The 26,641-nt window shown below is 36.2% G+C and overlaps 1 protein-coding gene across 3 annotated transcripts in view; it reads left to right on the top strand.

The window, feature by feature from the left end:
• Positions 1–26,641, top strand: part of PHIP (pleckstrin homology domain interacting protein) — a 107,382-nt gene that overhangs the window by 44,945 nt on the left and 35,796 nt on the right. For all 3 annotated transcript variants that reach the window (XM_063389508.1, XM_063389506.1, XM_063389507.1), the window contains 5 exons: positions 9,483–9,611; positions 14,627–14,852; positions 17,763–17,900; positions 18,995–19,178; positions 19,792–19,915. In XM_063389508.1, the coding sequence (XP_063245578.1) occupies positions 9,483–9,611; positions 14,627–14,852; positions 17,763–17,900; positions 18,995–19,178; positions 19,792–19,915 (801 nt within the window). The remainder of the gene's footprint in view (positions 1–9,482; positions 9,612–14,626; positions 14,853–17,762; positions 17,901–18,994; positions 19,179–19,791; positions 19,916–26,641) is intronic.

Below are 26,641 nucleotides of genomic sequence, written 5' to 3'. Positions count from 1 at the left end.
ATTGGTAGTTCAAAAATAATAGTGTGGCACTTCGTACTTGAATTGGTGTTTGTCATTCTTGTGCCCCCTGTCCCACTTTTGGGAATGGTCAGGATAAAGAAATAAAACAAAATAAACCTTTAAAATTGCAAGGCCTGAGGTACAGGCTGACATGCCTGTTGCATCACTACTGGAGAAGATACAGGCCACAGTTCCATTTCTTGGCTGTTTTTGAAAAACTCTGATCCTGAAGCTAAGATACACTCTTTCACTGAGACCCAGGACAGCAATGTCTTTGTAGCTGTAGTTGGTGTAAGGTAGGATGACGCTTCTCATAGGTGCTGGAAAAAAAAATAGTGATTTTTTTTTTTTAAGCTGGGACATATTTTTCTCTAATTCTGTGTATCAGAAGGTGTTTTCTGTTTCCAGGCAGTCTTCAGTTAGAAGCTCATGATGAATAGTCCTACACTTTCATTTAAAATGCATTAGTAACATTTTATGTAAATAGACATTGTATCCAGAACTAGAAAGCTTGTGACTTGTTGTGATTTGCACATGTTCTTTACAATATGGTTTATTTTTCGACAGACTATGAAACCTAGACCTTAATTTGAATATTTTTAAAACAAAGTAAGGATTTACATACTTTTCTGTCTATTTTTAAAAAGGGTTTAATAGCTTATTCAAAGATTTGGTTAGTGTGATTAGCATAGTTTTCTCCCCTATGTGTTTAAAAACACATTGAAGCAGGTACAATGTAAGCAGCTGAATTGCAAAGTGACACTTTTTTAAAAATAAGTTTAAGTTTTGCAGTTGCAATTTTCATATAAATTTAGCAGCACATTTTTTTTTGTCCAACTTAATTTAAAATTGTTAGCCCAGAAGTAAGTTACTTAAAATTTTAGGATAAACGGGGTTTAAACTGGATTTAACTGCATTATCAAAGATACGTTTATTTTTTTGGAATTTTTCTCTTCTAAATTAAAATCATGACAGCTAAAAGACAAATGGGGAGGAAAGTTTTATTTCTCAAAGGATAAAAGAACATCTTACTGGAACATTATGTAAATAGTTATGGATCCTTTCAGCAAGATAAAAATTGTATGACTTGATTATGATGCCACAACAAAACTTAAATGTAGTCATTGTCTTTAACAACTGAATTAATAAGTAGCAACTCTAAGGTTTTTGCTACTGAAAAACACTTGAAAGAACTTACATATAAATACATTGTTGAACATAAAAGTACAACAGGTATAAGCTCCTTTATCAGTGCTAACAAACTTGGAGGGCTGATTTGCTTATCTTCTTGCCTGGAGTCAGGAAAGTACTGCAGAAGTTAGTAATCCTTAGGAAAAAAGCCACAAGCCAACAAAACCCCAAACCAGAAAAAAACCCTGTTAATGGCTTTGCAAACTTTTTAGCTATTGAATTATAAAATATGAACATCTTCCACTTCCAACTATAGAGTTGTAAAATATGAGTGTCTTATCCTGTGTTACCAATTTGACTCGTGGCTTGGGTTGGCTTCTCTAATGTAGTCTCAGATTGGATGGTTCAGTGCTTGTTTTCAGAAAAGTGAAAATACTGAGCTGTGGTTGAGAGAGCTGGTCAGGATTTCTTAGCAAGACATGAAGACAGGGTATTTGGCATGACTGACTTCCTATAATTGTTTTACCACAAATTCAAGAAAAATACCCCAAAGGGGGAAATTTACCACAGCTTGTTTATGTTGTTTTCAAACAAACATGCACAATGCTTCTCTCAGCACTATATAATTTTTGGAGAAAGAGTTGTATATTAGTACTTTAAAAATGAATTAATTGTAAATTGAATTTTTAAGCTCTATACGTCAATGTCAGGTACATGAAATGAGACAGTTGTGTAAATAAACTTTGATAGATGTTTTTGAAAAGCTATAGTGGTTATATTCCTGAAATACTGTTTTTGAAAAAGAAAGGTTTTACTTCACTGGGAGATTGCAGTGTGTTTACTTCACAAGATAAGATCCCAGCATCTGCTTTCCCTTAAATGGTCACAACATGACTGTATTCCTAACAGTTATCACTGCAAAGGTTAGGTAGAAGAAAAGATCCCTTGGAAGGATCTTGGGATGGTGCAGGGCCGCTGATTAAAACCTTATTTACTTTTAGCTCTGCTGTAGGAGCTTTCATTTGACTGCATTCTAACTTCTTATGCAGTGAAGAATGCTTTCATATAACTGAGAGAATATAACTTGTGTGTGAATGCTCACAAACTTATTTTTAGTTCTCTTGATTTCCTGGCCAGTCTCGACGTTAAGACCCAAGCTCTTAAAACTGTGTGATAGTAAAAAAAAACAACCCTGACTTGTATTGGTCTTCAGTTTTCTTTTTCAGGTTGCTTCTTTGTTGAGAAGCCTTGGGCTGAAGAAACAAAAAGTGGATTTGATAGGGTTGTTTTGAAGGGGATCTCTGAAATTCCTTTATTTAATTTGATTGCCTTTGAAAACAATTGGAGCAGTAGAATCAGCAAGCAGATACTAACCTACCTTGTACTGTCATGCTCATCTGGTTGTGTGATGATTATAGTTGTATCTCTCTAAATGCTGCTTTTATTTCAAATGATGTAGTTGTGAAACAGATTATACTTAGATATGCTGGCATAAAATCAGGAAATGGGGTGATACATAATTTAACAAAGCAATAATTGTATTTAAAATATTAAACTTGTTTTTGAAACTGAAAATGCCTATTGCTGTGCATCCAGTGAGAAAGCTTTGAAGCAAGTGAGTACATTCATGCTAATTTTGTTGTATATTCACTATGTGAAGTTACCATGGTCAATATATGCCTTTTCAAGTACACATACAAGTAAATGTGTGTAAATGCAGATAATTTTTTTACATTATATATTAAATACATATTAAAAAAACAAAAACACACAATCCAAAAAAAAAAAAACCCTGAACCCTAAAGTCATCTCACACAATGATGTAAAGGTTGAAAGTTATGGCTATACAGAAATTAAAGAGTAAGATGCCTGAAGATAATGTCCAAGTGTTTTGTCCCCAAGTCTGTAGCTAACTAATTGTCTAATGTAAAGTTGTCTGGTGCTATTCCTGGTTCCATGCGTTTCTTTCCAAGTCCTTAATTGCTTTTCCAGGATGTATGATAGATGCATTGCATTGCATTGATTCTTTTTGTAAGCTTATACGTTTTCTCCAACTTTTAAACAATGTATCTTGAAAAATTGTAATATAAACACTTTCTCAGCTTTTGAGAGCTTTGGATATGTTTTATATTGATTTGGAGCTATTAGCATAAGCAGTGACAGAAGATGTCATGTACAGAACTTGGCCATAAAAAGGTCAAGTTGAAGCAAGCTACAAGAATTTTCCTGATTTCTACAATGGAAATTGTAGACGGTGTAATTTTGATGGTGTTAATGGAGAGTCTGCAGTACAGTTGGCGAATCAGACTGTCTGGATGCAGTGATGTGTTGGTTGTCTCCTTGCCCAGTCTCTCTGCCCTCTTTACACGTTTTATGTTTTTATATAAATCAATCAAAAATATTAGAAACCCCATTGAGGTTCTAGCAGGAATGTATTTCATAGTGGCAGTGATGTCTAGTTTTTGTGAATTTGGACACACACATTCCCTGTTAATGACTGTTTAAATGTTTTAGTGCAGTTTAATCCTTGTTTTGTTTAGAATTTACTGTCAGTGTTATGGCATTAACTGATTCAGGTCAAAAGGGTTTCTTCCTGCAAGTTGTCAATCAAGCAGAGACTACTGAGTTGCAATTGGATTTTTCTGTGTGCTCTTGCTCCTTCAGAGAGCTGGTTGTTGACTGTCCTTTATTTTTAGCTTTAAGTGGACACTTCATTACAGGCAGTTCCTATGCTATGGTTACTTATGTCTGTGTATCTTAGTGTTTTTCTTGCCCCATCTTCTGAAGTCTGCTCTTCCACTGATCTGTGTGGTGTGGTTTCTTATTTTCTACTTCTCCTTTCAATGCAAACTGGCAAACTCTAAAGCCATAGTAGCATTGTCATATCACTTGCAACATTGTTTCCTTTCCTTTAAACAGTAAACCTTTTAGGCCTACCTAGATCTTTGTTAGCAACTACTTCATTGACATACCAAAAGATTGGAAGTCCTTGTCAAAAGAACAGTGTGAAACATCAGGTTCTGTTTAGAACAACTCAGCAGAATGCTCTGTGTGTGGATTTTCTGCCACACAAGGTGATTTTTTTTGACTGATGTCCAAAAGGCACATCTCTTGCTTATATCAACAGTATATTCTAATTTCTAATGGGAACTAGAGATGTGAAAACAGTATTTCTTATGCTATGGCCTTCACAAGGTCTTTCAAATTCAGTGGAATTATCTGGGTTTGTATTTTTAGGCCAGGTTTTGTAGTTCTGTGAAATACAGAATGACCTTAGTAAGGTTATGAATTCATTATTTTGTATCAGTTTGTCTGTAGCCCTACTGAAATTGTTTGAAACTTTTGAGAGGTTCCACCTTTGAATAGCACATAAGAGCACATCCTGAGAAACAGATTCTGGAGAACAAAACCAGCATAATGGTCTAGTAGTTCAAATAGAAGAATCCACTACTGAGTTTGCAGGATGTATATTAAAAAAATCTTTACCAACAACTACAAAGCTGTAAATATTTTATATATGTATATATATAGTCTTTATAAAACTTCTTTATAAAACTCCACAGGGTGAGTGACCTATCAGACCTTTTAACTAATAGATTCATTTTTCAAGACATATGCAGCATTCCCGAATGAATAACTAACTTGGCTGGTAGGAAGATAGAAACATTTTTAGTAAATATGTTCCTTGGAATTTAGTTACTTCTTGTCATCTTCCTATCATTTCATCTCTTGTTACTGCTCTGGAAGCAGTGTAGATGATCTGCTGTTTCTTTAAATTTTTATTTTTATAAACTGGCTTAAAAATATAAATCTGTTTTCCACTCCTCCAAATGAGTAGCAACCTCCTTTAACTTTGCAGAAAGTCTGTAGATACTTTTTGGCTTATGGAAACATGCTGTGATTGAAGATTGTTCCTTAAAGCAAAGGAGAATACAAACCTGCAAAGGAACTTCCAGATACTTGGAGGCTGATTTGACTTGAGCAGTTATGATGTTGTTTCATCACTTACAAAAGAGGTTTTAATAACAACTAGTGCTGCTTTTTTGCTAGTTTTAGAACTAGCATACCACTGTTGTGATCATTAGAACCTGAATTTCAGTTTTAAAGTTTGAATGTTGTTTGTAACTAATATTTATTTGTTCCTATGCATGTAAGTAGAGACATTCTTATCGTCTTTAAGGTCTTTAAGTACAGCAGTTCTCTTCCTGCTAAAGGTCTTTCAGTATAGTCATAAAAAATAGTCCTCTTTCCTTAGTGTTCATAGACAGAAGCCGAGCTCTTTGGTTTTGCGTTATCATGATGAATGGCACTGAAGCTGTTCCTCTTAGAATTTACTTATCTTGAACATTAGAAGCAAAAAATACATGTACTGCTTTGGAAGATTTTGTTCTTAGCATTGTCTCCTTGTCTAGCACATAGGCACTTTTCTGGATACACTTCTGGTCTGGTTTAGAATTGCAGTTTTCTTTTTTTGCTACATTGTATGTGATATATTGCAGAGAATATGCAGTGATCTTTTTCCCTGTATTTCCAACTAATTGCTTCGGTTCCTTAACATGAAGGATGCATTCTACCTCAGGGTGGTAGAGGCTTTAGTTCACTTATTTTTTGGATTTTTTTTTTAAACTGTGCTGGTAATTTGTCTTAGAAGATGTTATAGAAATGTGCACTGTTATTTTATGTAGACTGAGTTTCATTTTTTCTGGCAGTAAATGTGTTAGTAAGTTATTTATAAGAATCTTATTAGCTTCATGCTCTGGTGCATTTTGTCCTGTTGGCTTTTAATTGCTTCAGTTGATATAATTTATGGTGTCCCAAATCTGTTCTCAGTGGATGATTCCCTAATGTTCATTTCATCAAAGGGCTCTTATTTTTTCTTTAGTCAATAAAAGAAAGGCCTGACTTGAGAAACTTTAGTGATAACATTCTTTTAGCTCTGTATGTCTTTCCAGGATCAGTAACTATTATCCTTTCTTTATAAAGGAGATACTCTTCACCTACTCTGCATTTTTCCAACTAATCACAATCATTTGAATCATGTTTAAATATCATATTATGCCTTTGAAATCTGGCTAGGTTGAATGACTTATATTTTCTTGGCATTAAAAATTAGTTATTTTTCTGAACAAAGGCTGTTAAGTTTCTCTGGTACTCTCTACTCTATTAATTTTCATCTTATTTGAATTTTTTTACTTTCTTTTTCTCCTATGTCTTATACTCTTCTTGAAAAGTAGGGTTTAGCTGTTTCATACTATCTGTTGATAATAGGTCAAAAAGACTTATTGCTGAGCTCACTATGTAGGTGTTCTATTCTCTATTCTATTTTCATACAACAAATTTTTATGCATTTAAGACATTGCTTTGTGTACAAGCTTGACAGCTCTGTTCTCCCTGGTTTGGGGCAAATGATAAGCTTTCCTCAAAACTGAGAGGAAAGGAGTCTTCCGTTTTTCATTCTTTTACTTCATCATCATTCTTCCCTTCAGGATATACCAATCTCCACGTTTCTTTGCTAGTGAAAATATGGGCAAATTGGACTCTTAATTCTTGGAGCCGAGACTAAAAATAATCTTTACTTAATCCTCATTGTACAGTATCCCTGGTTCTTCCCCATTTGTAGCTGAAAAAACCTTGCTACTTGCTTTGCTACCAGGAGTGTCTTAACACATTCACTTCTCCTAGCCTTTTGTTGTGACACAGCCTTTGTTGAAGCACTGGAACAGGATGCCAAGAGAAACTGGGGGCTCCCCATCCCTGAAAGTGTTCAAGGCCAGGTTGGATGAAGCTCTGAGCAACCTGGTCTAGAAGGTATCCTTGCCCATGGCAGGGGTTGGGGCTGTGTGATCTTAAGGGTCTTTTCCAACTCAGACAATTCTGTGATTCTGTGACAGCTCTTAATTAACCAGTGCTTTTTCTGTACTCGTGAGCATTCTCTTCCCTTCACAACTGGCATCCTTATGCAGCAGGGAAAGGTTCCAGACAGAAAAAGCACTTTGTATCTTCTTGGGATACAGTCTTTATGGAGTTCTTGCATCTTTGATTTAAAAGGGATGCAGAGAGGAAGGTAGCTTCCTTCTTGCTGAAATTCTTTATCTAGCCTGCTGAAGTAACAGACAGCTTCACTGATTTACTACAGCTTCCCTTTTTGCAACTTAAAGTTTAATTTCTGTTTCAAATGACTAGCTCCTCTGTGTTAGCTTTATTATGGAAAAAGTTATATTGTAAGTTGTCACTTACCAATCCTGAAATGGTTTTATTGAAAAGAAAGTTCTACTGGGTAGCCCACTCTGGTTGACTTTGCTCTTTAATGTAGAATAGTAATTATATCTTGGAAGGTTATCCTCAACAATAGTTTTTTTCCTTATAAGAATCTTTATTTCCAGGTATTTGTACTTCAGACTTGAAGGGTTGTTCTGAAAGGTCTTAAAGTTGCCCTTTCCACAAGCACTTTTAAAAACCAGATTCTGGGCACGTTTAGATTAAAACTATTTGCACTGTACTTGTCCTCAAATAGTAGAACACTTTTCTTTTCCTTTACATAAGAAGGGAATGTTTTCCAATTAACACACTAATTTCTGGGAGTTTCTTAAAAATGGTCCATCCAAACTGTTTCTTGATGGAAAGGATTAAAAAACCTATCATCTTAGTAGTTGGATTCTTTTGCTTCTGTTTCTCATTTTTCCCCTCACCATGGCTAGCAAATAGTTCTTCCCATATGTATTGTTTTCCTTGTAAAACAAAAGGTATTCAAAACTTAGGCTGAACCCTGAAATTCTGTCTATGAAGGACTTGAACATTAGGAAGCTTAGGACATTAGGACACTAATGTTTCCTTTGTTGGAGGAAGGGTAAGGGAACAGAAATCTCAATGTATAAAATATTTCTTTTGCAATTTTTAACTGTATTTCTGCAAAGCTTATTATTGTGTTTACATTCTGTCTGCTTTCCACCTGCTTTCCCAAACTGTCTCCCTTTAATACAGTGAGCTTTCTGTATGCAAAAAGCAGCACCAGGTTGTAACTTTGCTGTGTAGTTGGATCTCGCTTAGAATAAATTAATTCTGCATTCCTGACTGTTGTGATGTTAGTGTCACTTGCTTGAAGTTCTGTTTTTATTTTCCATCTCTTTCTGTGAGATACTTCTGTTCATTTCTTGTAGAATAATGGGCAAAACAGAACATAAAACTTGCGTTGGTTTATGTTCTTCTTTCGCTAGTCCAGAAACTCACCGGAATTTTAGAGAAATTACCTGTAGTAAGAAAAACCTGAAAGCAACAGATGTAGTTCTCTCACTGGGGGGATGTGCAGGAGTGTGGATGTGTTATAAGACCGTGTGGGAAAGGTTTAGAATTCTTGCCTTTGTCTCAGCCTGTAAGAGAGTGAAAACAGTACCTAACTCACAAGATTTTTGAGGCTTGATTAGTTAACTTTTTAAAGTAATGCTGATGGCCTCTGGAAGGTGCTGCAGAAGCACTAGAGTTACTGTCTGAAGGCTGACTATCATTGTTTTTTGTTTTGTTTGTTTTCCCCTTTCCTGGCAATATATAGGTGTACTACAGTTAGGGAAAGAATTTTGTTTGGTGTCTCTTTAAAGAAAATGCAAAAGGGCTTTGCTGGGGAGAATAGAAAGGGGCTTTCTGAAGAGGTGCTGAAGACATGAAAATTCAGAGTGGTGATTGGTCACCTCTGCTTGATTGACAGGTTGCAGGGAAAAACAAAAACCCATTTGTTCTGGCTTAATGGAACTGGAAAACAGAAAATGAGTATCAGGTAAAAATTCCTTTTTTAAAATCTTTGCAGTTCTCCTATAAAAGGTGGAGTTTTTACGCAAATTTACTTCTTCCCCACTCCAATAAATTAGGAGAAGGAATTCCAGAAACAGGTAGTTGCTAAGCTGTGTAATGTGGGTTGTCTATGTCAGTGCGTTTTCCAGGGGGCAGGTGCTGTGGAACACCACAGCAGCTGCTGCTGCTGGGGTAGCTTAGCAAGAAGGCAGAGGATGGAAAGGGTGTAGTGACTAAGCCCTGAACTGGGCCCAGCTCTCTGGTTAGGCTCATTAGCAGGACCTTCAAGGGGAAGCTTTTATTTTCACTTCCTATACTGTGCCTGCTTTGTGGATAAAGTCTGTCAGTTTCTACTGCTATCAATTTGGAGTCTTCCATGAGCATTATTACAGAATTCACTGGAAAGTGAATAGCTAAAAAAATTAGCTTTGTTTTAAAGTAACTTCCATCTAGCAGTATACTGTCATACAGATTTTATAATAAATTTCAATGTCAGCACCACAGTTTTGATAATCATAATTGAAAATGAATAATTTCTGTTAATTATTTTGTATGTTGATGTATTTCAGATTGAAGGACAAGGACATGGTGCAGTTTTTGACTGCAAGTGCTCTCCTGATGGACAGCATTTTGCATGTACTGATTCTCATGGTCACCTTCTGATTTTTGGCTTTGGTTCCAGTAGCAAATATGACAAGGTACAGTGCAAGATGTTAATCAAAATGTTTGTCTGTGTTGAATGCATTTGTGCAAACTTTTCTTCAGAGCTTTATTTCAAGAGGGCATGTCTTGACACAATTTAAAGCTATTAGTATGAGATGTTTTGGATGATTGTTGTTTACAATGAGATTTTTCACTGTCTTTTTTTAAATTATGGAAACATTCTGTAAAGCTACTGTTTACATGGGAAGTTCAAAATTATAACGATAGTTTAAAAACAGATTTCAAAATTAACCAGTCACTGTCGATTTTCTTAAGTGACAAAGTTACACATATCTACAAATGGGTCCACATGGCTAATGGGAATTAGCTGCAGTGGAACTGATAATAGTTACATGTTTACTTGGAATATTTTTTTCTGGTTACTAAATAAGCCCCCCAAAATTTGGTGTGTAATAGAACTAATTCCTGCTATCTGTATTTAAATATTGCATAGCCTGTGAGAGAATTATTTACAAAAAATGTACTGTGTTTTAGTGATGCAATTTTATGTCTGTTAATGAAGTACCATCATGGATGCCTTTATGCTCACACAACAATATTCCACCATTAGTGTGATTAAAATACTATACCATTATTCTAAAGTCATAGTCTACACTGTATATTCTGAGTGTGGGTGTCCTGCCACAGACCCTCACGACTGTAAAGATATCTGGTGTTATTCTTTTTCCTTTGTGGAGGAACATGCTCTGGGAGCCATACAGATTTAGAGTGTCCACAAGGTCTTAGTTCTTTTACCGCCCACGAAAGAAATGAGGTGTGTCTCTTCCTCCTTTTCCTAAGACTTAAGCAGACCTATCTGCTCCATTTTCATCTCTGCTTCTGGTAGCTGACACTTGAATGCTGTTGGTGAAGTGCTGTTTTTTGGATTTTGCCTCCTTCTCAGGCTGGTTTTGAAAGCATTTTGGCAAACAGCAGTGCAGAGGGACCTGAAGGAGGGAGAACAAAAGGAGCTTTAATCTTTGTCTTGTAAGCTACTGGATTTCTTTCTGTAGTCTCACAGAAGGGTTTGCATTTGGGGATTTATTTTTTCTCCTTGTTTCTCAACTATGATTTGAAGTCCTCAGTACTAAGCTGCTGTTGGTATCCCTCAGTTATTACTATCTATGCATTTCCCCTTTCATTCCAAATAAAACAAAGAAGTAGAGACATCACAAGCAAGGAAAATCAGGATTATCAGATAATTTTCTTTGTGTTTCAAGATTCTTACTTTAAGAATCCAAACTTTAAAGCCTGTTGTAATAGGAACATTTTTCCTACCATATCCATGGATTGTTCAGGTTTCTTTTTCTCTTCAGTTACTTTGGAAGTATGTAGTTCTCTGCTACTTTGAAATACAGGAAATTAAATTGAAACTGTGAGTCTTTTGGTCTTTGCCGTGATGGATCAGAATTTTCCCTTATACTGCCATTTGAGAATTTACCTGTGAGGGATTAAATCTGTTTGCAGAATTAATACAGTTGCTTTTCTCTGCTTGAATTCTACAGACTCTTGGCTATCTTGGGGATTTTGCTGCAGCCCCTGAGAAAAGATTATGTTTTAAATTTTTCACTTATTGAGTGATTTAAAATAATCCTCAATAGCTGTTGCTGTGCCAATGTTACTCTTGGCATTCTTGATCATAGAAGAAATGGTAACAAATAGGGCTTATATTTGTTACCACTTTAATCTCAGTCTTCCTCTCACAGAAAACTCAGCTTGGAAATGTCTGGTGTCTTCAATGTGTGCTTTCATCAGCTCCATTTTTGTCTGACATGTTTTATAGGAAAATGTAACTACGGGTAGGTAGGTGCTGGAGATGGCAGAGTTTTTTTCTGTCTTTCTCCCCTCAGATACTGGGCAGGGTTTCAGACATCTTGTCAGACTAGTTTCTAGTAGTATATGTGTTTTTTGGCCTTTAAAGTATTTCACATCTCTGGGGAAATGAATGTTACTGAAGAAAGAAACATGGTAACCTGTCCTGTATTCCTGCATTTTTGATTATAGTGATTATATATTATATTTGATTATATAGTGATTATAGCTGTGATAGTGTTAACTCTACTGAGAGAACAAGCTCTTGTTTTTCTACATCTTTGTTTTTTCATGTTATGTTCAGATAGTATCTCCATCTCCAAGCTGACTGGACCCAATGCCTAGGCTTTCTTTCCCCCGCAGCGTGATTTTGGCCACAATGAAGATGAATGGGGTGGGATGTTTGTTTTCTGTTGGAGGTTTATGTTTGGTGGGGTTTTTTTGTTTGTTTTGTTTTTTGGGTTTTTTTTATGATACATATTCTTGTGAATAAAAGAATACATGTGTTACTTGTTGTTGGTTCCTTGAGCCAATCTTAGCTGAAACCTGAGTGTGTCATCACCAGAGTTGATCCGAGTTCACAGTCAACAGGGCATGTGCACTTCAGAAGTTCTTGATTAGGTGGAAACTTTCCACGAATGCCTAGCAGTTCTAAAGTGTAAGGTACCATTCTATTGATTTTAAATCATAGAATATTCTGAGTTGAAAGGGACCCACTAGGATCGAGACCAACTCCTAGCTCTGCACAAAGCACATCATATGCCTGAGGGCATTGTCCAAATGCTTTTTGAACTCTGGCAGGCTTGGTGCCATGACCACTTTCTGGGGAGCCTGATCTCTGAGCTTTCTAGGCCATTTGTTCCTGCAGGCTGCCCAAACCACAGTACTTAGCTGCAAGCTGACAGTTCATGTACGATGGACTGGTGCAGTACTGGGGAAAACCTCTTTGTGTAACAATGCCCATTTGGAGAAACACAGCATTTTGAATGTGTGATTTGGGGAAAATCCATTTATAGAGCTCAGACCTTGTGTAAAGCTTTTGTGCTCATTCCCAAGCTGGGTTTGTGAAGTTATATGAATAGAAGACTCATATGCAAATGGTGATGTGATATCATCTTATTGTCATGTATTTGATCTCTAATAATATATAAACAAGTAAGTCTCATTGTTAGTACTTCTGGCTGGTTTTCTGATGGAATGTCTAATTTTTCTGATTTTTCTCAGGATAGTTTCCTGGATTCCAGTAGGGATGGTCTACCTGAGAGTTGTCCTGAGCCTGTATTCTCCAAGAAATGTCACATTATCTTATGGAGTAGAAAATTGGTTTTTACTCTCTTTATTTGCTTGACTGCAATATAGGGTACACAGAAGTACAACTACAACAAAGTTCCCTTGTGATCTTGTACCGGGTCTTCCCTTTGCTCACAAAACCTGGGATGCAGACTACACTGTACAGCCAAGACACAACATAATAAAACTCACAGGTTGTATGACCTTGCCATTGGATAAAGTATTTTTTTCCCAGTGTGGGAAGCACTTAGTAGGAAGACTTATACTAGGTGTAAGTAATGTGTATTCTATTACGGTTTTTGGAGACATTTTAAGTCCTCCTAGGGGACCTGGCTCTATAATATTGAGCTATTGTGGGATGAAGAAACAAAGGTGTTAATCACACTTTGATTCTGTCAGTCAGACACATGAAAGCATTTTTATCATTCTCATTCATCCTCTGTTAACAAAGAATCTGGCAGCAAGATTTCATCTGGTTGGCTTTTAACTGCAGTGGGATATCACCTTGTCCATATGCATTTTGTAAGAGTAGTCTTTCATATCTCTGAAGTGAATCCTTTTCCATTGCATCTTTCTTTGTATCTTTCCAATTTCTTCCTGTTGTGATTTTTCTGGGGTTTTGTGAAGTCTAGATCCCATGATTCCTGGTTTTTTCCTTTTTTTTTTTTTTTTTTCTTTTTTTTTTTTCCTTTTTTTTTTTTCCATTTCATATGGATGCACTTTGTGATGATGTAATTGACAAATGTCTGTTGTCATCTTCGTTTCCTGGTCTTCTTGCTTCCAGGATGGGAGACATTTTTCATTGAGAGACCAGACCTCTGAGTAGCTGCTTTAATCTCTGCCTTACTGATTTCTACGTAACAAGTTACTAGGAGTGTGTTACAGATTGGTCATGGTAGAGCATAGTCTCCAGAAATCAGAGAACATTCTATGATAACTTGGACATTCCTCTCTCCATGCTCAAAAGACAAGACTTTCTTGAGTTCTCTATGCATTGAGTCAATCATTTAATTGTTTTATACTACACTGGAAATCTTAATTTGTGTGAATGATGATTTTAGGATTTTTCACTTGTTCATAGTTCAACTGAATACATGAGCTGCCACAGAGTTTGTTTGCCAGCAGGTGGTCTTGGGATGTATAGTATATGCATCAGTGTCTCTTCTATTCACTTTTTCTTTTCTCCTTGTGCTTCAGTATCTTTCTCATTACACAATACTAAGATACATGTGCCAGTGAGGGATGGGGCATCTTCTTATATTTATTTGGGCAAAAACATTCTTCAGTCTTGAGGGTCTGTGGAAAGTCATCTATAATAAATTAGGAGCAGGTGGACAGAAATAAAAAAGAAAACTTAGTGAAAAATTCAATTTTTATCTTGACTTTATTTTCTTGACTGAAATTTTTTCAGATATCTAGCATTATAATAAGGATCTATATATTTTGATGGTGTTAATATATTTGGCAATGCTCTGATATAATAAATATTTTCCCTAGTCTTCTGCCTGCACCATATGTTAAGTCTGTGACACAATTTTTATTACCAGAAAATTTATTCATATATTCAGACTATAGAAGCAAGTTTATAAACTAATACATTAATGCTGTATTTGTTCAGATATCTTCTAGTAGTTAAATATTACCCCATTCCCCTATTTTTAAAATGCTTCCCACCCTCAAACATGGATTATTCTCTTTGTAGTGTAATATAGAAAAGAGTACTTTGAAACAAAATAATAATGGAGTCATTAAATGTTCCCCTTTAAACTGAAATAAACACATCAGCTTATAGCTCTGATTTTTGCAAAAGTGACCATGAGTACCACTGTTAAAAATACTTTTGGCAGTTCTCTTCTGTATGCTTTTGTAATAGGTTCTTTAAAAAATTACAAAATGACTTTGTTTACAGATAGCAGATCAGATGTTCTTTCATAGTGATTATCGGCCCCTTATCCGTGATGCCAACAACTTTGTCCTGGACGAACAGACACAGCAGGCTCCACACCTTATGCCTCCCCCATTTTTGGTTGATGTGGATGGCAACCCTCATCCTGCAAGGTATCAAAGACTAGTTCCTGGTCGTGAGAACTGCAGGGAGGAACAGCTTATTCCTCAGATGGGAGTGACATCTTCAGGTATGGAAAATTTCACTTCACTGAACAGTAGTTTATCTAGTTACCTTCAGTTCTACACTTTCACTTTGTCTTTTTCCTCATTTATGGGCACAGTAGTTCATGCAGTGGGGAAGAATTACAATGTCAGTTAGCAGTATTGTCATCAATCAAGTTGGCACTAGTTGATGCTACAACACCAGTTAGCTCAGAGCTTGTTTCATTACTGGAGCAATGTATAATGCTGTGAGCTCTCAGTTATCTCTTTGGGGTAAGATTTCCTGCTTTAGAAAGCCTAGGAAATAGACTGATCTTCCATAGGTCAGTTAAAAAAGGTAACACGTACAAGAACAGAAAAATAAAAAGACATCTGAAAGAAGCAAAATTCTCTTCCTCTTTAGTTAAACACAGTCATTAATTTTAACCTTTTGTGATTTGGTTAAAGAACTGAAGACTTGATAAAGATACAAAATCTAGGAAGTTCATTAAAAGTTTTATTCTCATGCACATGACATGAGAAGAACATACATATATTGGGCCAATGGCTGGCTGTTGGAAACTGCCTAAAGGTGTTTCACAGTAGGGATGGAAAAAGAATGCCTATTTACTAGGTGTCACTAGTTTGATATTAGTATGAATAAACATACTGTGACTGTTGAAAGTAGCTTTAAATGTTTTCAAAATAAGCATCGTTAACTGTTTGGATATTCTTGAAAAAATGTGAAAACTGTTCCTGTAAACTATAGTTCATATGTTCATTATACCTATGCCTGTGGTGTCAGATATTCCAGGAAGTGTAACTGAGAATGTTTTTACCAAAAAAATCTTTTTCTTTATTTGTAGACCTCAGGATTATAGGGCAGTGAATATTTAAATATTTTTAGGGCAGGATTTCCGTATTTCCTCCAAAATTACAGGAAGAAATGCTACCTGAGAAGCAACTGTAAGAAGGAAAATATCCTTCCTGGTGAATATGAATTTCTTAGCTAGTGGCTTTGAAACAAAATATGATTTTTGGGGAAGGATACTACTTTACTTCATTGTTACAATTTTAAAGTGTGAATCCATTGCATTGTGAAATTCTCCAAATTTGAAAATGTCCTAGGCACATCCTTCAATATATTTTGTAACAAGTCAGACTCTGCACACAGACCCAACAAAATTAAATTTAGTGGTCTGTCTGCATGACACATGAATGCCTTTAGGAAGATGATGTCCTTAGCATTTTGTTCAGTAGCAGGGGGCCATCTGCCAGATTGACAGGTGATGGAGAGACACAAGACATTTTTCTACATTTCTATAATACAGCAACAATGCAGTTGTATGCAGACCTAAACAGCATTTATATATATTCCCTTCCACTAAGTAAGTTCCTTTTCTTTCTGAAGCTTTGTTCTGGGATTTTGATGCATCTGACTCAAAGCACTGACCATTTATTTCTTGTTTTTTGTGGGAACTTGTAAGAGTAGGAGGAATTCAGATAGTCATACTTGATTTACAGCCTTGATGAAGATGAAGCTCCTTTAAACTAGATGTTTTGTAAAAATCAAGCTACACCAGTGTCTTCATTATTTCATTTAAAAAGAAACCCCTTGCTGTTTCTTGCTAAAGCATTGTCTCACTAGATAGGCTAGATACATAAAAACATTCATTTTGTTTAGATAGCAGTTTCCTTATTTAAGATCATTCTTGGGTTATTAGTAGTATTTCCCATTGTTCTCAGCAGACGGCATGTCTGCTCACAAGATCGACAAATTAATCTGTCTCATTTATGTGAGTCAGAAAACATCCATCTGTGGTTTTACGAGAGCTCATTCCATTATTCCAAGGTCCTGCTGCTTTAGGGAATTTGACTTCAATAACCTTTAAAGCCTGAGAGCACTGTCTTAAATATTTATGTTTTTTTCTGCATACTGTTAAGAGATAACAGCTTCTGTGCAGCCACATAATCAAAGCTCTTCATTTCATAGTGCAATTACTGTAATATCTAGTCTTTGATCTCGCAAAGTGCAGTTTATACTGTGATATTTCTTTGGAATCATGCTGGAAAAATAATTTCTATATCTTGTTTCTTTGAACATTGCTATTCCTCATTACAAAGTTTTGCAAGTTCTGCTTCTCTTGACTGAAGCCTCCCACCGTTCCACTCCACCATCTCACTGTTCTGTGTGGAGATGTCTGACTTCTTTTTGAATCAGCACTATAACCCATGTCCTTTTCTCCATACCTCTCTAACTGTTTTTGTGATCATTGTAAGTACAAAACCAGGTTTTGTGTTCATGCTTATGTGCAGTGTATTTTGCTTGCTACTCAGAAATTGTATTATCACCTTGTAATCACTTCTTTGCTTCTTTGGAACCGTTTCCCATCTTCTATTCACAAGACCTACCCAAAAGGAGGTTTCTTGGCTGTTTTACATACCAAAGAAGATTACCATTACTTGATCTGTGTGGTCGTTATGTCCATGTGGAGCTCAATTAAACATTTTTACTGCTTGGTGTTCTACAGTATAGATAATTGCTTTTTAATTCAGTTAGACCTTCTTGATGTAGTTCTTTCACTGAAGCTTATAAAGTGTTTTTAATGCATCTGAGGTAGGCTAATCTTGCATTTGAACAATTTGCATTGACTGAGCTGACAACAGTTGTCAAGCTTCTGTGGCTTGCTGGCATTTGATCAAATTTAACCTTTTGTTAGAAATGAAATGTGGTCATCTTGACCTTGCTCCAGAAAATAATAATGTTCTCAAAAATATTAAGAAAAGAGCTTGTCCTGTTTTAAGAAATGACTTAGAAAAACAAACATTAGCTCATAGTTACATATGATAATCTATTGTAATTGCTTCAAAGCTGAAACTTAGATGAGCTGTCTGTAACATTAATTTCCTAAAAATTTACATTTGTGTGTTGTTCTCCTGTATATTTTACTTCACAGGATTGAATCAAGTTCTTAGTCAGCAAGTGAATCAAGAAATTAGTCCGTTGGATAGCATGATTCAAAGACTTCAGCAAGAGCAGGACCAGAGACGTTCTGGGGAAGCAGGAACCAGTAGTGCCAGCCGGATAAGCAGAGGTAGATCACTAGGGGATGGGTGTTGAGGCTGGGGGTTGGAAGACACAAATCCCTTTATACTGTCCAAGATCTGTGCATTTTGTTGAACTAGTAGAAAGGAGGTATAGAGCTGTGGAAAGTAATACAGCAATACAGCTTTCCCATAGTTTTTTTTTTGTTGTTTTTTTTGGTTTTTTTTTTTTTTTTTTTTTTTTTTTTTTTTTTTTTTTTTTTTTTTCCTTTTGCAAAATGTTGGAGTTCTTAACATTGTAGATTTATCTATATTATTGTCTTCTAACACAGGGAACTGCAGCAGCTGTGTTCCCTTAGAGGTAACTACCTCACTGTTTAATCTGGAACTGGCCATTAGTTTGAAATCTGACTTCTTTCAAACAAGGACACAGGAGGAAGAAAAGTGGAATGAACCACTTATTCCTCTGCAAAGTTGTTCCACGTTTCAGTGTCTTGCACTAGAGTACACAGTAGTCTTCAACACTTAAAAAATTACGGTTAGCAATCCACTAGAGTAAGCAGAATTACCTTGTCTGTGTTAGGATATGGAAAAATCTTGATATTTTGCTATTGTGTAGGTGTTCAAAGGTTCTTGCATGTGTGCATGGTTTTGTTGTGGATTGGATTGGTTATTTTTAACCTCTTGACCATTTCAGGTTTTTGTCTGCAAATTTTACAGCTTGATTCCCAATTTCCAGTGTTGAGGCTTTTTTTGGAAGATTGACGACTGTTTAAGGAGCACACTGATTCAGTGAGATAGCTCACTGTTCTATAACACAGATCTAGAGTGCAGTAGCAATAGTCAGCTTTGCATAAATGTTTTCAAAGAAATCTTTAAAGAAGCAAACGTTTGCTTCACTTCAGATTGTTGGTACATCTGCTTCTTTTCAATGTGAATTTTTAAACGGAGTGCTGCAGCCCAGTAGCTGTTTGTGCTGTGTTGTGGTGACTGTAGAAACTGCTGAAATACACTCTGTTAGTATGATTTCTTTTGAAGTAATAGATCAAATAAAGTTATTTTTTTCCATTTCATTCCAAGTTTTTCTTTTCAAATGCTTCCCTAAGAATTTCAGATCAAAACCTATTGCTTTTTGACTTTCTAGGGTCTGTAAGCTCTACCTCAGAAGTACATTCCCCACCAAATATAGGCTTACGGCGCAGTGGACAGATTGAAGGTGTGCGTCAGATGCACAGCAATGCACCAAGAAGTGAAATAGCCACGGAGCGCGACCTTGTGGCTTGGAGTCGCAGGGTGGTAGTGCCTGAACTGTCTTCTGGTGTGGCCAGGTAAACACAGATAGAGAATTTTACTGTGGTGAACTTCATTAAATGGAACAGTTTTGGAACTCCCATTGCCATTTGGATTGTCATTTATTTTCTATTTTGTCATCTCCCATTTCTTTTAAAATTAGTTTCAGTCTGTAAAGATTGGGAATAAAAATTGTCTGTTTAGTGAATGACACAGTAATTGAACTTGTACAGGCAATGGAATCTAGTTGCCTCTATCTTCTGACTTGTAGCATAAGATTACATGTTTTAATTCCTGTCATTATATGGCATTTTATGGCTGGAATACTGACCTAATCTATTAAGTGCCTAAGATGAATTTGGTTTCCAAACTGGAACTTTAATTTTTTCAGTAATCACCTCTTGTGATGAATACTTGAATCAGTAAGTCAAAAAACCTACTTGCCGTAGTCAAGCATAAAATGCTTTGTTGTAATGAAATAAGATGAAAATCTTACTTTGTTTGAAAAAAGGTAATTTAAAGCTAACTGTAAAGAGAACTGCTGTTCAAAGAATGTTATAGATGTTGAATGTCTCTATTCCTTGGTTTTGAATACATCCTCTCGTTGTAGTAATGTCCTTTAAAGTTAACACCTCAGTTTTCTTATTTCAGTAGGCAGGAAGAATGGAGAACAGCGAAGGGAGAAGAAGAAATAAGGGTGTATCGATCAGAAGAGAAAAGAAAACATGTAATGAGTCACATTCCAAGAGAAAACAAAATACCTACCTTCTCTAAGGTAAGCAGTCTACCTGTAACTTATCACAGAATTAAGCATAAAATTTAATTCAATTGGTTGGGTCACATAAATTTACATTCCTCTTCTCAGTTTTAAATTTACAAACCAGGGTGCAGGAGTTTACCTCCCCAGAATGAGGAAGACTGTCTGTACTGATGTTTCAGTATGTTCTTAATAAAAAACAACATGGATTGCTTTCAGAAGGGGGGGGGAAATCCCTGCAAATCTGATGTTAGGGATGTGATTTGCTGTAGAGAGTCTGTCACTGTTAATCAATACACCCTGCTGCTGCTGTCTGTTTGACATACCATTCTGTGGAAAGGTTCTATTAAAACTCAAGTCACAGTTCTTAACCTTAACACATTAAATACATCTCCAAATAGAGAATTGGGTATTTTCTCTCATGGTACCCTAAAAATCATGTCGTGGGTCATTATGGGATATATCTAAGTCATGCTTTTAGCTAGAGCTAGGAGTACGTTTTCAGGAAAGATGAAAACAGGATAGATTAAGTAGAAGGAAATAAGTTGTTTTAAGAATTAAAATGTCATAAGTGACTTTTTTTAATATTAATTGCAAAAAGTTTTAATCTTGCATCTTTTTGCTGGTTAAAAAAATTAAAGGATATATATTCTGTGTTTACAGAAAGCTTTTATGTCTTCTTTGTTTAAAATTACTTTTAACTATAAATTGCACATACATATTTATGCTTTTCTAGCTAAATAACCAAGTATGTTTTTGTAATAAAGGAAGTAAATTTTAGCAACCTTAAAGGAGAACCCATGCTTTGGGTTTTGTAGTATCCTTAATGTGGAGGAGACTGTTTTCACTCTCAATGAAAAGCTGGTAAAAGACAGCCTTCAGGAATACCTGCAAATGGGGGCAATTGCCATTGAAAAGTAAAAATGACATATGGGATCTAAGGTGGAAAAATGAATAAATGAAAAAAAAAAACAAGCTTGCAAAAGACTGCAGCTCTAAACAGCCTGTGCTGTTTATTGCTTGCTTTCTTGTGAAGGAACTGAGACTGAAAGCAATCTGAAAATAAGTAAATTCCAGATGCTTTGTAGTGGTTCTGTAATTTTTAATAATGATGAGTTGATTTCATGTGTAGTAAAGTTTGATTTTTGCAAGTTTATATTTGATGTTGAAATTGAGTATTGTTTTGCTACTTTTTTCATACTCAACCAAAGTAAAGATTTCAAAAGAAGTGATGTGAAGGCTCCCCAACCCACAGTCCCCCAATAACTTTAAATTTGGGGTTTTTTTAACTTATTAAATTTCTTACTTTTTCCTTCATTTTTTTTCTTGTATTAAAATTTCAGTGCATATCTTAAGAAATGGTACTAATGTACTCTTTTCTGTTCTGCAGTCACCAACATTATGTGTTTCCCCAAGATGCACTGAAAAAAATTTGTTCACTTTTGTCTCCAGTTTTTGGGCAGTGGAAACTTTATGCTACATGACAGGACTCATTAGTGAAATACCAGGACATCAGAAGTCTTTGTAACTCATTTTTCTTCTGGGAGTAATAGCTTTTAACAGATTTTAACCAAGATTTTTCCGTGTCTGAGGGGATGTATTTTGGTGCTGAATTATACACTTTCTTTTAGTTTAATTAAACAGTTGCACTGCTCAGGGTTTCTATTTTTTTTCCCTTGTCTTTAGCTGCAGTCTAGTCAAAAGATCCTTCCTGATAATGTGAATTCATTCCAAATTACCATTAAATTTCTAACTGGGTTACAATTTTCTTCTAAAATATCACTAGGCTAGCTGGTCTGGCATTTTGGTTTTTGCAATTACTTTTATGATATCTTTGAAACAAAGAAACTTCAAGCAAATGTTTTTTAAAATCCTGTTTACAATTTTTTGTTTTAGTCTCCAAACTGTAACGATAGCACTGAATCTTTTGAGCCCCATATTTTTATTGTAGATAGTTATATCCTTGAAATCCTTCAGAGCAATTGCTAGTTAGAAATAACAATTTCTTATATTTATACCTGGTGGGTTCTGTGATCTGGGTTCTGGTGATCTCGGAATGTCAGGGAGAGAACTTGATAAATCCTTCAGTCACTTTCCACCTTTCTTCTGAGGAAATAACAAAAAACCCTAGGCAATCATGGTCTTTTCATTTGAGTATGTCAGTAAATTTTCTATATAAAAATTACTGATATACTTAGTAATACTTTCAGAACACTTGAAGCCTTCATAAACCCTACTGAATACTTTTTTATGGAATAAAAAGATCATATTCTTCAATAGCTGATTCTTCATCAAATATGTCTCTTCTGGGAGGACTCAGACTGCTGAGTAGTACACTAATTCAAACCTCTTGAGTAAAATCTCAGAGGGATTCAGAAATAAGTAGATATCCCCTGGGCTTTAAATAAGCACATTTCAAGAAGAAAAAGGTGTTTGATCTTGAGTGATTGAGTATCCCAATTGAATTAACTGCTCAGATTTTCATGATTTTTGTTGTTGCGTACGGCTAACATGAGGAACCCTTCTGCTCAGGATTGTCTGAGCAACAAGAATAGTGATTTGGAATTGTCATCTTCTGTAGTGTTAACAATAAATTCAAATAAACACCTGGGAAGAGAATCAAGATGGACTGCAGTCCAACAACTGTTGTGCAATATTTTTAAGGTTGTTTTAAATAGAAATCAATAGCTTCTTTACAGTTGCTCTTCTGTTGCTCTTCTTTACAGTGATGGTGTGACTTTAAATACAAGCTGTGTTAGGTTGAAGACAGAACTGGAAAGCACAGTGTAAATCTTCCTTTTCCTTGAGAACATCCAGTAGGTTTTGATAGTGATTCCTTGTAAGTTATATTATATATATACTCTTGTGTCTTGGTTTGAGAGACAGGTGTCTGCTAGGGAGGGGCAGGGCCTCCCTAGAGGTGGAGAAGACAAATCCCCTCCCTCCAAATTATTATAATTAGAAAATTAAAGGGGCTTTCAGGCAGAGGTATGGGGATAGGAATAATTTACTGGTATGTATGACAAGGCAAACAAAGAACAGCATTAATAATAAACAGAACCAGGAACCTCGATGGCTTCCTTTCACAAAAGCCTGGGGCAATTCGATCTCGGTGCCCCTGCAGGACTCCCAGAGGCCGAGCTGGAAGGAAGGAAAGTCCCGGGCTGGTGGATGAGATGAGGAGCTCTCTGCTGGTAGCTGGAGCGGCAGGGGTGTCCCGGCAGGGCTGGGCAGGGGTACAGAGGAGCAGGAAAGCCTCAAAGCAGCGCCGAAGAAGCCGTGAGGGCAGGACAGGGTCAGCCCAGCTCCAGCAGGGCAGGAGGAGGCGAGCTCAGGATTCCTGGGCACACGGACAGACAGTGGTAGATTTCCCAGGACAGGACAGGGGAGATGACAGTGACTCCTCCCTCAGCAACCCACCCTCTCCGATGCCAAGAGCAAGAGTTTGAAGCTGCCCCCAGCCCTGTCCTTTAGGTCTGCCCCAAAGCGTCGTCTCCCCTCACTTCCAAGAGAAACTCCCAGAGACCCAAAAACAAAAGGTGTAGCCCAGTGCTACCCTCTCCTTTCATCACTTTTTTGTTTTGGTCAAGTACCCAGTTGTTAGTCTCCTAGCGACTTAGGGGGAAAAATTCTATTAGTAAAAAAGAAACAAATGGTACCCCAAACATGTTGCAAGTCTAAAATCTTTACTGCATAGTGAATTCTTACAGGTTTAATGAGAGAATTTATGATCTAAAGAAGATGGGGAACACCTCCAACAAAATACAGGGCAAGACATTCTCTTGCAGTAACCTCTAGGCTTAAGAACTACAGCATCAAGAGTTACAGAAAATGTCTCACTCGATAGTACTGTGCTTCTCTGGGAGCAGAGTAAAACAAGGCTTGCATTTGAAACATTGTCTTCATTAAGGAAAATTCAGTTGTATTCATACCAGTTGGAAATACTGATTTTTATATCAACTTTTGAAATTTATCAGGTCTGTTCATATCATAACGATAAAATAGTATTTTCTTCTGTTCTGTTTTTCCCTTTTGACTGAAAGAAGTCAAAAACTACAGAAGTAAAATGAAAAAATGGGCAGGAATAATTATTATTAGCATTTTGGATTGCAAACTAAAGTGTAGGTCAATAAGGAAGAACACAGATCAGGTGTAATTACATTTTGAGGAGATTCTAAAGTCCTATTGCTAATTTTTAATCCAGGGTCATTGTAGGGTGTGTTAAAAGTAGTACAGAATTATAGCTCAGTCTTTCTTCTTTAACAATATCTGCAATTTAAATGGAAGTCATATAAGTATTCTGCTATTGAAAGCCCACATTTCCTTGACAAAGCTCATACAGAAAAGTGTGTATGATTGCTTCAGAACTAATGTAGTTGAGGGAGAAACTAAAAACTTGGATATTTTGAACTGAATAGTATTTAGTAAATAGTATTTAGTGTCATTGACCTGCAGGCTGAATGATGAACTGGGTTTGGCTTACAAAAGTCATTGGTGAGGAATAGGGTTTTTTTCTGTTATTAAACAAAAAACTTAAAGCAAACAGCAAAAACTTGAACCCCAATACATTAATGAAAGAGGATAGAATGGAATTTTTGCATCTTCAAAATGGAACTGTATTTCATATTACTTATTTTCAGGAGCAGATGAAAGTTGAGATAAATAACATGCTTAGGTAAATATTCTCAGTCTAGGTAATTAAAAGGATGAGTTTATTAAACTACTGGGACTAGAGCATTTTGATAAATATGTAAGAGTGTGAAATTGTTGTACACTAGAGGGTTGATGTGATGTGTGTCCTAGTAAAATGTGACAAAAATAAAAATATTCCTCATTTTCATGAAGTGGAAATGTAATGCCAAAATTTCAAGGAATTAACATGGGAAATTGTTATGGATGGACAAAAGTAGGCATAGGCCTCTGTTGTGGTGGGTGCAAATGACTGTATTGTAAACTAACAGAACCTAGAGAGGAGAAACATGTGCTTTGCTCTGCTGGAAGTGGCTTATTTGTGTTCCACAGAAATAAGTTTGTCTACTTATGTTATTTAAACAATACTTCCAATTAAATCATCAAGATGTTAAGAGGAAAATAATCTAAAACTCCAGAGCCTAGTACTTAGTGCTTAGTGTCTATTATCTTCATTGCTTTTGGAGCAGTTCTTACTAATTTTTTACATACATGTGATGTAGTAAGAGTAAAAACTAAGTAATTACAGATGCTGATTCAGACTTGACGAGACTGTGGAAGAGTGCTCTTTAGCCAAAGAGAAAATGCCAGGCCAGACCTATTTAATGTTGGGGTTCTGATATTGGATATATGCTTGTGTCTTGCCCCTATTAAACTTTGGAATAGAAGTTAATTATTGTTGGCTTAAGGAAGGAGGAATAATTTTCACATAAAAATAGATGCTGCTGGCTAAGATATTCCATGAAATTGCTACAGCCAAAGCTTCCCAAAATTGCTTCAGCCCTGTATGAGACTGCAGCAAAGCTGTGCATCCGAGTGCTGTCAGAGTCATAAGGACCGGAGCATGCAGTGTGGTGTGAGTTGTCAGGACACTGCTGGGTTTCCACTGTATCTCTCACAAATGATGTTACCAAGACCCCCAGCAGTGTCCAGTATCCCTCTCAAATACAGGAAATGCCATAATTTTTTATTTCACAGAAAAGGTGTTCTGACAGGAGCTGTAATTTCTATGTATCAATAGATGTGCTCTGATGCTGACTGGAAGCCTTGGACAGTGTACAAGGTACTTGTCAGCATATTTGACTGTTCATCAAAGTGTTGAGAGAAAAAGGGATGATTGAACCTCAAATCATAGGTTATCTTGGTTTATTTCCCAGCCTGCCATTAGAATTGAGAGTACAATTTCAAGCTCTTTCTTTAGGTTATCTATTGAGGGAGAGGAGGCATCAGTTGTGTTTCCTCAGTTATAGCTGAACATGCTGGTGGTAATTACATTTTGTCAGAAAAAAACCTGTAGTACTTCATAGTTAAACATTCAACTCTACTCCTCCTCCATATAAAGTTCTGCCTTCTCTTCAGATTTTGAAAAGCTAAGCTGAATAGAAATTATGTTAAAATACACTTTTTTTTTTTTGCAATCGTATACCTTATGGCTTCTTTTCTGATCCCTGCTTGAGCGTTTAGGTGAGGTGACATCTAGAGATCCTTTCCATCTTCATTCTGTCATTCTCATGGATAAGTATTTGTGGTTTTGTTTTCCTGGGGTTTTTTTTCTGTTCTTGTTTTGGCATTGTATCTTTCTGAAAACAGTTTGTTACCCTTCAGCATCACTGTGACCCAATATTTACACAGTGGTATTACATTTTTCTGTGAAGGAATGATTGAGGTGGAGGGGCTGGGGTGTTGTTTTTTTCCCTCAAGCTTTGAACTGCCAAAAGAAAAATCTCTTTTCAAAACCGAAGAGTAATGCAAAGTGCTTCAGTTTTCTAAGCATCTGTAGTTCTATTTGAGTAGGGAAATTTGTATTTATGGTAACTGTTTGAGAAACTTCACATCTGAAGAGAGACAGGGAGGTAAGGTATTAGGACTTTTGTTTCTAGAGAGAAGACAGGAACATTGCAGTGAAGCTGCAGCGTAGCTTCTGCAAAATATGTCCCCCTTACTGTAACACATACTTGACTAATTTGTTTCATTGGGGTTCTGTGATTCCATTCTGTTGTCTCTGCTTTCTCTACTATGTTCCATGGTGAAAAAGTCGCAATTCAGTAGCAGGAA

This window comes from Prinia subflava, chromosome 2, assembly GCF_021018805.1.
Source record: "Prinia subflava isolate CZ2003 ecotype Zambia chromosome 2, Cam_Psub_1.2, whole genome shotgun sequence".
NCBI classification, from domain to species: domain Eukaryota; kingdom Metazoa; phylum Chordata; class Aves; order Passeriformes; family Cisticolidae; genus Prinia; species Prinia subflava.
The sequence above is the reverse complement of the archived record's forward strand: the minus strand, read 5'-3'. Positions and strand labels throughout refer to the sequence as shown.